This window comes from Lampris incognitus, chromosome 2, assembly GCF_029633865.1.
Source record: "Lampris incognitus isolate fLamInc1 chromosome 2, fLamInc1.hap2, whole genome shotgun sequence".
Lineage (NCBI taxonomy): Eukaryota > Metazoa > Chordata > Actinopteri > Lampriformes > Lampridae > Lampris > Lampris incognitus.
In genome coordinates this window covers 49,477,479-49,489,752 of record NC_079212.1, presented here as the reverse complement: position 1 = coordinate 49,489,752, position 12,274 = coordinate 49,477,479, and the positions used below count along the sequence as shown (strand labels likewise).

Here is a 12,274-nt window from a genome sequence, read left to right as displayed (position 1 = left end):
CTGTCTATTGGCCGACGCAACAGCCAATCACGGCTACTTCCGTGCCTACACCCCGTCGGATCTAGCATCAACCCCCCCAAGGAAACTCGTGGGTAGAGAAAATTTAGTTGTTTTTTTCCCCCCTGTCAATATACTGTTCCACACTTGAGTCCGATAGGTGGCGGTAATGCACCTGTAAGCTGGTTACCAACCGCCAACGAAGAAGAAGTAAAAAAAAAAAGAAGCAGCAGACGCTTGTCGTGAGTCAGCCTGGCGGTACGTACAGGTCACATGGTAGACGCTGATCCCACCCCCACCCCCACCCCCCCGGACTGAGACAGCTGAGAACATCCGCTGAAATAGCAGGCTGCGGGAGCGCCTTACGAGGGTGGAAGGAATATCGGCCGCGAAGAAAATGGGAGTGGAAATCGAGACGATAACGCCCGGCGACGGTAAAGTGGTTACAGGTTTTCTCTTTGCTAAAGGATTTTTCAACAGTTTCGTGTTCGGTCTTATTTCATTCACCCGCCGCCTTGTATCGTGCTTGTATACCAATCGCCTTTTTTCTCCTCCCCCCCCCCCCCCGTGCAGGGAGGACTTTCCCCAAGAAGGGGCAGACGTGCGTGGTGCATTATGTCGGTGAGTTCTGAACACAACATCGTTACAATCCCCCGTTTCCTGCCTTGGTTCTGACCCACATCAAAGGGCCGCGCGCCGATCAAGCGATTTGCAGCGATTCGGCCGCGCATAAACGGTGCTTCCCCTGCCGCCGCGCTGGCAGTGACAAATGGTGTTTCGTTTGAGCCCAAATTCTGATCGATCGGCATTCCAGGCGGATGTGAATCGATCCGCTCCCGGTCGTCCCGACGGCCGAGGCTCCGGCGACGCGGTGGGGGATTACTGAAACACTACCCGCCTCGTCTCGGCGCTGTCAGCGGGGGGGGGGGGGGATGAATGAAATTCGGGGTTGTCTCGTCTGGCGGAGGAGCGGACGAGTTCGCCGCAGGGTTCATTCACAGGCCCGGGCAGACCGACAGAGAGGGCAGGCAGACCGACAGAGAGGCCCGGGCAGACCGACAGAGAGGGCAGGCAGACCGACAGAGAGGGCAGGCAGACCGACAGAGAGGGCAGGCAGACAGACTGACAGAGAGGGCAGGCAGACAGACCGACAGAGAGGGCAGGCAGGCAGACCGACAGAGAGGGCAGGCAGACCGACAGAGAGGCCCGGGCAGACCGACAGAGAGGGCAGGCAGGGCAGACCGACAGAGAGGGCAGGCAGGGCAGACCGACAGAGAGGCCCGGGCAGACCGACAGAGAGGGCAGGCAGACCGACAGACAGACAGGCAGACTGACAGAGAGGGCAGACCGACAGAGAGGGCAGGCAGACCGACAGAGAGGCCCGGGCAGACCGACAGACAGACAGGCAGACCGACAGAGAGGGCAGGCAGGGCAGACCGACAGAGAGGGTTTAAATCCTGTCTCGGTTCCACCGCTTTTTCCTCTTTGTTGAACTTCAGGGGGATCGGTGGCGTTTGCTACGGCGGATTACGGCCATCCGAGTTGACCGGTTTCATAGGATTTCCAATTTAGACGCGTCCACCGCCCAGTAAATAGACGTAGGCGAAAACAATACGAAGTTTTTCACACCCCCCGGTGTGGGATTCGATACGACTTCCATGCTCTCGGATTGGGGGAAACGCGGGCCTGCGCGACCCAGTCCGCAACAGAAGCCTCACTGGGTTCTAAGATTATGTAACTTGAAATAATATCCGGATTCATGCCTCGGCACAGTGTGGCGTTTGTAGGCGTGAGGAGGATGACTGTTTCTGACCGCAGCCTTCACAGGATTTCCTCTCCGCTCTCCCCCTTCCTGTCGGTCTACCAAACAGCTCTGCAGACCCAAACAAGCCAAACACGAATTGATCTCGTTTTTTGGTAAATTTCAGTCCGCAGGACAATTTTGCTCAGATGCGGTTACACCGTTTCTGCTGTAAAATGGAAAAAAAAATGTAGGTAACACTTTAGTATGGGGAACATATTCTAAGTAACAAAAACTTAATTTACAGTAATTTAACACTGTGAACACTTGTAGTTTTGTGTGTTGTTATGTAAGAACAGACCATATTCATTAAGTGTTAGTAAGGGAGAATAACTCTTCTTGTGGTACTACCACCTTATAAAGTCCATACTAAGCAAAGCATATTGAGATGGTACTACTAATAAGCAATAATTCTGAGGTTATAGAGGGACAACTCATAGTTAATGGCTTACTGGTTGTATAATAAGGCCATGCAGAATAAGGCATTAATGAGTACGTAATAATGACCAATTAAGAGCCAATATGTTGCTAATTTGCATGCTAATAAGCACCTAATTAATGGTGACTACATTCCCCATACTAAAGTGTTACCAAAATGTATTTTTTTCTGCTCAATCTGCAGTTGGCTCTGACAGCTTTTAATGCCATAAAGACTGCCATCTATACACATCTAAGAAGGAACAGAACAATGTCATTCAGTTGGGCCACCCTTCCTTCTTGTCTGCATTACAAGCCCATTTCTTGACAGTTGCCCTGTGATGGCCATGTGCCCAATACCAAAGGACTGGCCAAATATTTGCTTCTGCCACATAACGTCCATCAAACCAGGTTTCACATATGCAGATACACAGGCACATCACCATACCACATAATGCATCACACTAAACCACGCCACCACAGTAGTCATACACTGACACATACACCCATGTCAGATTGATGCTAATGGCTATACTTTTGTTGTGCTTAATAGCTTTAGAGTGGCTGTCATTCTGTTGAATTTATGCTGGTCCAGAAATGGCCCCAATTCCCTGACTTTCGGTTTGCCACCCATCCCGGAGACAGCTGCAGCAGCTATTTCTGAGATCCTTGGAATCCCTTCATTTGCACTCTTAATATACAGAGCCGGGAAGACCGTTGTCACACAAGCTTCAATGGATATTTTTGTATTCCCTGAGAATTAAAAAAATATGTATTAATACTGTTCTACTGCAGCACATATGAAGCATGAGGAGACAGTGACATTTTCCAACCCTTCGAGCTGAACTCTACGTATATTTACAGTGGGGCTTTAAAGTTTGTGAACCCTTTAGAATTTTCCGCATAGATTTGATCTACATTGTGACCAGATCTTAAACCAAGTCCTAAAACTAGATAAACAGAACCCGGTTAAAGAAATAACACATTTTCACTTTTTCATTTATTTGTTAAGCAAATTTATCCAACATTAAATATCTTAGTTGGAGAAAGTATGTGAACCTTTGCCTTCAGTAACTGGTGTGACCCCCCCCCCCCCCTTGAGCAACTTCAACCGAACGTTTCCAGTAACTGTTGACCAGTCCTGCATATTTGCTCGGAGGAATTTTGCCCCATTCCTCCCTACAAACTCCTCAAGTCAGTGATGTTGGTGGGCTTCCTTGCGGTAACTGTTCTCTTCCACAACATTTCTATTGGATTTAGGTCCGGACTTTTGACTCTGCCATTCTTTTTGGATTTTCCCCCCCCTTTTTCTCCCCAATTGCACTTAGCCAATTACCCCACTCTCTGAGCCATCCCGGTCGATGCTCCACCCCCTCTGCCGATCCGGGTAGGGCTGCAGACTACCACACGCCTCTTCTGATATATGTGGAGTCGCCAGCTACTTCTTTTCACCTGACAGTGAGGTGTCTCGCCAGGGAGACATAGTGCGTGGAAGGATCACGCTATTCCCCCCAGTTCCCCCTCCCCCCTGAACAGGTGCCCTGACCGATCGACCAGTGGAGGCACTAGTGCAGCAACCAGGACACATAACCAACATCCGGCTTCCCACCTGCAGACACGGCCAATCGTGTTTGTAGGGACGCCCGACCAAGCCAGAGGTTACACGGGGATTCGAACCGGCGATCCCTGTGTTGGTAGGCAGCATAATAGACCGCTATACTACCTGGACGCCCCTGCTTTCTTTTAATTCATTGGTAGACTGACTTATGTGTTTAGAGTTGTTGTCTTGTTGCATGACCTAATTTCTATTGAGCTTCAATTCACAGATACTTTGAAACATCTTGTAGAATTTGCTAGTACAATCCAGAATTCATAGTTTCATCAATGCTAGCAAGCCATCCTGGTCCAGAAGTAGCAAAGCATCCCAAAACCATGATACTGCCACCACTGTGCTTTGTGGGTGGGATGAGGATTCTGTGTTTGAATGCAGTGTGTGGTTTTCACCAATCACTCCTTTAAACCAACTAGCCGTCTACAGAACATGGATCCTCCAATAGCCTTCTGGCTCATCCATGTGGTCTTTCGCAAACTCTAGATGGGCAGCAATGTTCTTGTAGAGCAGTGGCTTCCTCCTTGCTATCTTGCCATGCACACCATTCTTGCTCAGTGTTTGGGTGTTGGTGGACTCATAAACACTAACCTTATCCAATGCAAGAGAGGCCTCTAGATCCTTACATGTTACCCTTAGGTTCTTTGTGAATGGACAGCCATTCCTGGGGAGAGCAACAATGGTGTTGAATTTCTTCCATTTGTACACCATCTGTCTGACAGTGGATTGGTGGAGATCAAACGCTTTAGAAATAGTTTCCTTAACCTTTTCCAGCCGGGCAAGCATCAACAACTTTTTTTCTGAGGTCCTCAAAAATCTCCTTTGATCAAGGCATGGCAAACGTCTACAAAACTGTGTGGTGAAGACCAGATTTTGGTAGTGCAGACCCAAGTTTATGCTGTTTCAATAGGGCAGGGCCTGCTGAACTCACACCTGATTGTCATCCCATTTATTGAACACCTGACTCCAATTACCTCTTTAAATGAACTGATAATCCTAGGAGATCATAGTTTCTCCAACCGACATTTACTCTTGGATCATTTTGCTCAATACATAGATGAAAAAGTACAATGTTTTTTGTGGTGTTTGTTTAATTAGGTTCTTCAATTTAGTTTTAGGACTTAAATGAATATCTTAAGACATCCATCCATCCGTCCATCCATTATCCAAGCCGCTTATCCCAATCGGGGTCACGGGATGCTGGAGCCTATCCCAGCAGTCATTGGGCGGCAGGCGGGGAGACACCCTGGACAGACCGCCAGTCCATCATAGGACATCTTAAGACATTGTAGATCACATTTATGCAGAAGTACAGAAATTTCTAAGGGGTTTACAAACCTTCTAGCGCTACTGTAAATATATATAACATGAATTCTGCTCTACCTGAACTATCCGATTCAGTCACTGACAATCCCTGTAGTCTGTAATATGGCACAGATGTTAAGAAGTAGTGATCAACTTTGGCAAAAATTCAGGTGGTATTCCTCCACGTTGTTTTTTTTTTTTCACCACAAAATAAGGATAGACATTGCCTACTGTGCCACCCTTTGTTTTGGCTGTAAAGTTCCTGTCTCCTTTTTCAGGTTCCCTGACAGATGGACGCAAGTTTGATTCCTCCCGTGACAGAGACAAGCCCTTCAGGTTCAAGATTGGCAAGCAGGAGGTGATCCGAGGTTGGGAGGAGGGTGTTGTGCAGGTCGGTGTCTGACTCTCGCCTTTCACACTGGCCAAAAAATCCACAAACGTCCGCCTTTGGTGGTCAGTGTAAACGGGTACAGTCGGCAGGTCAAATGACTACAGTAGTCAAGGGTATTTATCACGCCGGCAACTGAGGAAAAACATTTATTGTTTTTGGGTACAGCGTCTTTGTTCAAGCAGCGCTCGGACATCGTTCAGGCTGCGTTGAGTTTGTTCGGTCTGAAAGAGAGACTGAAGTACAAGATATAAAAAAGTAACGTTAACCACCGTCTCTCTGGCTTCCATGCTGCTTTCTGTTTACTTCCCTGTTTTCCGGTGCATTCATGACATCACGAACATCATGACGTCAAAGATGATGCTGCAGAAGGAAAAAAAAAGAAAGAAAGGCAAACTCGTCTGCTGGCAGTCAGATCCGGGTCTGCTGGCCCTGTGAAAGGAGTCAATTGCATATTTTTAGTGGGTTTTCCACGCATTTAAAAAACCTGCTTATGCTCCCTAATTTTGGTGTAAAAAGGGTTTAAGTTAGGCCTGAAGACGGGAAGGAATACTTGCTTTACCACTGTATTCAAATGGTCTGTGTTTTATAGGTAATACAACTGGGAACTGAAATGTTAGTTTTGTGCATTGATTAGCAAATTATGTTTTGTAGGAGCGACTTGCGTTTATTTCATATGTCCATTTATCAAACAAAATAAGCTGTCTAGAAAAGTGCTATAAAAATAAAAGTTATTATTTTGGCAGTGTTGCGGCTGTAGGACCGTTTCAGTTTGCGACAGTACATTATATTCAGAGAAACTTTTAAACAGCAGTTCAAAACTTTAATGACACACATTGCATAGACGTCCTTTGCTGCTGCACTTACGCCAGTGGAAGTGTAGCCAAGTAGAAGAGAACGCATCTTCATTATACTGCAGGCCGCGGTAACAAAGGACAAAGCCCCCCTTTAGTGGCAAGCGGTAGTAATTCCAGTTATTTAGAGTACCAAAAGGTGATGTCAGCAGTGTAAAATTGGTATCACTGTGAGAACTCTGCCTATTTATTTTTTTTTGTTGAAAATTGCATTGTCATCTGGCACATAGATGCCAGTTATTGCAGAGAACCTGAATCGGATATCATGGCTGTTGAGTATTTCGCAGCCACCAAGTTGTGCATGTATTTATTATAGTTAATACTTGCAGCATTCAGAGGAAATATCACAGTATTACTTTTTGCAAGATATTGCGCAGTCCTAGGGAAAAGACATTTAGGAGAAAGCCGTTTTTACAGGCAAATTACACACCTGTGATGCCTGGCGGCCTGTCCAAGGTGTCTCCCCACCTGCCGCCCAGTGACTGCTGGGATAGGCTCCAGCATTCCCGTGACCCAGTGTAGGATAAGCAGTTTGGATAATGGATAGATTATATCATTATTATTAAAGCTGTGCTCTTGCAGAACTTTTGTATGACTTAACAGTCCCTTATGCCACCCTTGAGAGCAAGGTGCACAAAACCCCAGTTCAGACAAGTAGTATCGCTACCAATGTAACAAATAGGCTGACTGGACTGTATTTAAAAATGCCATATTGTCAGACAAAAGGTAGACATTGTTATCACTTATAAAAGCAAAGGGTGACAATATGTAAAAAAGGGGGCAATGGTGTAAATTGTGATGATGCAGAGGGAAATAAAATGAAATATAAGAAGAAATTTGTTCATTGCCTTCGTACATTCATTTCTGGACCTGACTAATTATCTTTTTTAACCAAAGTTTTCATTATTTCTGCAAGTGGCATATAGCACTGGCGTAGCTCTCAAATGAAGCATGTATGCCTTCCAGCTGAGAGACAAAAACTACGCAGTACCACATTAGGCTGTGTTTTAAATTAACATTATTTTTCTCATTAGTATTTCATTCATGTCTCCTGTCCTCTTCTCTTTCAGATGAGCGTTGGCCAGAGGGCCAAGCTGACCTGTTCACCCGACTTTGCCTATGGCAACAAGGGCCACCCAGGCATCATCCCTCCCAACGCCACCCTCATCTTCGATGTTGAGCTGCTGAGCTTGGAATGAAAAAATAAATCAATGCCTGTGGTTTGTTTTATGTAAGTTCTTTAACATTGTTGATGTTATAGTGTGCTACTGAGTCATTGACACCACAATGACCAAGATGGTCATTATGACCCTTTTTGGATTTTCAAAGTTTAATAACTTTATGGGGAAAAAAAGATAGACCTGCTGCTACCTGGATTCTCCTGGAGTTGCATATATTTGCATTAAAATGAATTTTAGATCAATCGCGCAAAAAAAAGTTACGATAAGATCTACCTAAAACAACCATGGACGGTCAACATGACCATCTCATAATTTGTGCGTCATGTCAGTATTTATGACGTGTTGGTCACGTCATTTCCTTCGTGAAGTTTGTTGCTCTGTCCTAGAAACACACTAGCGCCCTCCAATGCAGAGAAATAGTCTAAACTTGATTTGTGATTATTTCCAACATGTCTGGTTACAGACGCACCATGACTACCACCGAGGCGCTGCAGCATTTACAGGCGTTGGACAGCAGCCATTTTGAATTGTTTGAAAAATAGCATTAAAGTTATTAAAATGTTAATTTTTTGTGTCAGTCAGTTTCTTAACAGACATACTAACATATGTAATGCATTAATATCTCAATTGGTTATTTATCTTAACAGAATATAGAGTTTAAAAACCGGTGGTCATTTAGACCACCCGTGGACATTGTAGGTAGGAGTGAAATCCCGGTCATTCTAGTGTTCATTTTTTTGTTGTTGTAATTTTCATAGTTTTTGCCATCATACATATCCCGTGTCCAACACAATGAAGCTGGTGAGTAAAATGACGTCATAACTGATATGCATGACGGCAAAACTAAGAAAATAAGACCCATGTTGTAAAAAAAAAACCCCCAAAAAAACAAATTGAGGTGGATTTGAGTTTGAGGAAGCGTGCCAGACGTGTTTAACAGCAGTCTGTATACCAGTCTTACCTCCTTGTGAGTGCGACGTGCATGGATGACTAGACTCGCTAGCCCTTGGCTAACAGGTCGGACCCTTTAGTCAACTGGTTAACGTAGTCGCCTGTGGTGCAGGAGACCCAGGTTCGCGTCCCGGCTGCGGCGGTTCCGGCACTGCCCCCCGAATTCGCTACATGAGCACACTGATCCGTCCGTCATCTCATTCCTGTCTCACCCCCTGCCTGACTGTACACTGTGTATTTAAAGATAAACTTTGTTTATACTGTGTATTTACAGGTAAACTTTGTGTACACTGCAAAAAATGAAATCTTAACAAGTGAAAATATCTTGTGTTTGGTACAATAAGTCCAATACTGAGTAGAATTATCTTGAATTATCTTATTCCACTGGCAGATAATTTTGCTTATTTTAAGTTTTTTTTTTTTCCTGATTTTGGTCAATTTAATCTATTTAAAACAAGATTATTTAAAACAAGATTCAATTGATCAAAATCAGGGGGGAAAAACTTGAAATAAGCAAAATTATCTGCCAGTGGAATAAGATAATTCTACTCAATATTGGACTCATTGTGCCAAATACAAGATATTTTCTCTTGATATGATTTCCTTTTTTTGCAGCGGTAAATTTACAGGTAAACTTTGTGTATGCTGTGTATTTACAGGTAAACTTTGTGTATGCTGTGTATTTACAGGTAAACTTTGTGTATGCTGTATATTTACAGGTAAACTTTGTGTATGCTGTGTATTTACAGGTAAACTTCCAACCTGGTCGACCTGGAGACAAGCTCGGCGTGTCTGCACTTGATTCTATAAGAGGCTTGAGTCGATTGTTCCACTACTTTTCTTGTCACTGTTATTATTACTGTTATCCCACTATGAAGATTTGTGTTATTTTGTCTCGGTAACTCAGTTATTGCCTCCCCCCATTATATTCTTCTTCTTTAGCAACTATGGGCCACAACCTTACAAACCTCCATGTTCTTAATTTTCAAGTTTTTGAATTGTGCTTTACTTGCTTCTTTTGGTTTTCATTGTGTGAAGTTGGTTGTGCATGGTTATGATGAGTAATACAAACTACCGAGGAACTACTAGCGGCAACACTCATCTCATAAGAGTCAACATAGTACTTTTACAGGGCTTGTTAGAGTAATTATGAAACGGAGGGAAAAAAAATGTAAACGAAAAGCACACATTTGTACCCAACCCCCCGACTCCTGACTAAAAGAAGACGAGTTTAAACGACTTTATATTCGACAAGTAGGGCTTTGTGTTTCATCCAGCGGCGTACTTGTAGTGAAAAGTGAAGCCTTAACGGCGTAACACGGGAACATTAAGCGCCCCTTTCTAGGTAGTGATAGTGTTTATTTACCTTTGGATTTCAAAATACATTTGTTATGAGCTAGAGATGAGCAGAAACAGAGAACTAGTCACAAGTGTAGATAGTTGTGTCCCGTGTGTGTGCCTGAATATTCCTACCGGACACGTGACCTACCTGCCCCGTCTGCATGATGTAAAGGCCCGGCGGAGCCCGTGGTCTGTACGTGTTGGAAGCTTTGCTTTTGAATTGCTTTATGATTGCCTTTTCTCCAGTCAGCTATTTAAACCCCATTTAAAGCCATACAGCTGCTGTACCGTGCAGAGCATAGGAACCGCCGTTCACACGCACCAATTGGAATTTGTCATGTTTTTATTTTTTTGTTTATTTTTTTAGGAAAAGGGAAATGCTTGAAATTGACAAAAGAGGGGTGGAGGGTTCAGTTAAAACGTGACCTCCTCCCGACTGTATTTTGTCTAATAACTTGCAATCATCTATTTTTCAGATGCCAATTTTCTATTTCTGAGAACTGACAAAGCTACTGTGTAACCTGTGATAACTTGTCATTTCTTTTTTTCTTTCTTTTTATTTTATTTTTTTTTGTCAGTGTCATTGGTAGAATACCACACTGCCTAAACGAACTCTTGTTGTAGGAAGAACGCCGACACAGTCAGGCATGTGGTTTTTATCACACGTGAATAGTTTTAAATGGAGTTTAAATGAAAACCATGAATACACTGGCCAGGCCGTCAGATACCGACCATAGCTGCTGGTCTTACGTGTTGCCGAAGCAGCAGATAGTATGACAGTGGTCCACTTCTGTACTGCCTCGTAATGTGCTGCGAGTTAGACGTTGTATGAAGGCTAAACCAATGATGACATATTTAAAACGTGCCGCTGCAATAAAGTGCTCTCCACCTGCTTTTGGAAAACGTCTTCATGTTCTTTTAACATTGCACAAGTTCCACACCTGACAAATCTGCCTACCTGGTGAAATGTGCTTTGCATTTGTAGAAAGTCCTACTCGGATCTGATTGTTCAATTGTCGAACTTACCCAGCCCACATGGACTCAACCCCCCTCCCCCCCCCACACACACACACTTTTGTCACATACAAAATACCACTACCACTACTTTCAGCTGCTCCCGTTAGGGGGCGCCACAGCGGATCATCTGTTTCCATCTCTTCCTGTCCTCTGCATCTTCCTCTGTCACACCAGCCACCTGCATGTCCTCCCTCACCACATCCATAAACCTCTTTGGCCTTCTTCTTCTCCTCTTCCCTGGCAGCTCCATATTCAGCATCCTTCTCCCAATATACCCAGCATCTCTCCTCCACACATGTCCAAACCATCTCAATCTTGCCTCTCTTGCTTTGTCTCCAAACCGTCCAACCTGAGCTGTCCCTCTAATATACTCGTTCCTAGTCCTGTCCTTCATCACTCCCAATGAAAATCTTGTCCTCTTCACCTCTGCCACCTCCAGCGCCATCTCCTGTCTTTTCATCAGTGCTACCCTCTCCAAACCACATGACGATGAAGACAACCATCTTGTAAACCTTCCCTTTAGCTCTTGCTGGTACCCCTCTGTTGCAAATCACTCCTGACACTTCTCCACCCTGCCTGCACTCTCTTCTTCCCCTGTCTTCTGCACTCCCCATTACTTTGAACAGTTGACCCCAAGTATTTAAACTCATCCACCTTCATCACCTCTACTCCTTGCATCCTCACCATTCCACTGTCCTCCCTCTCATTCACGCATAGGTATTCCGTCTTGCTCCTACTGACTTTCATTCCTCTTCTCTCCAGTGAATACCTCCACCTCTCCAGGCTCTCCTCGACCTGCACCCTACTCTCGCTACAGATCACAATGTCATCTGCAAATATCATCGTCCACGGAGACTCCTGCCTGATCTTGTCCGTCAACCTGTCCATCACCGTTGTAAACAAGAAAGGTCTCCGAGCCGATCCTTGATGTAATCCCACCTCCACCTTTAACCCGTCTGTCATTCCAACCGCACACCTCACCACTGTCACACTGCCCTCATGTCCTGCACCACTCCTACATACACTGCTCAAAAAAATAAAGGGAACACCTAAAAACACAATATAGACCTCGATGAATTAAATATTTCAGCTGAAAATCTTTATTTATTAGACAGAGGAATGTGTTTAGAGCAAAATTACCTAAGAATGATCAATGGAAATCAAAATCATTAGCCCATTAAGGTCTGGATTCAGACTCATACTCAAAATCAAAGTGGAAAATGAGAACATAGGCTGATCCAACTTCTGTGGAAATTCTTCAAGACGATTCAAAATGAGGCTCAGTAGGGTGTGTGGCCTCCACGTGCCTGTATGCACTCCCAGTGCCCGTCTTACCTCCTGCCTGAAATCCACACAAGTCTTCCTTCTTCAACTTCCACCATTTGATCCTTGGCTCTGCCTTCACTTGCTTCC

At 44.6% G+C, this 12,274-nt stretch overlaps 1 protein-coding gene across 1 annotated transcript; it reads left to right on the top strand.

Moving 5' to 3' along the window:
- Positions 1–319: 319 nt before the first annotated feature.
- fkbp1ab (FKBP prolyl isomerase 1Ab) lies at positions 320–10,747 on the top strand. The gene is made up of 5 exons (XM_056273149.1): positions 320–431; positions 571–618; positions 5,408–5,520; positions 7,442–7,602; positions 9,253–10,747. The coding sequence occupies exons 1-4, from the start codon at positions 395–397 to the stop codon at positions 7,568–7,570; spliced, it is 327 nt and encodes a 108-aa protein (XP_056129124.1). The 5' UTR covers positions 320–394; the 3' UTR covers positions 7,571–7,602; positions 9,253–10,747.
- Positions 10,748–12,274: the final 1,527 nt, after the last annotated feature.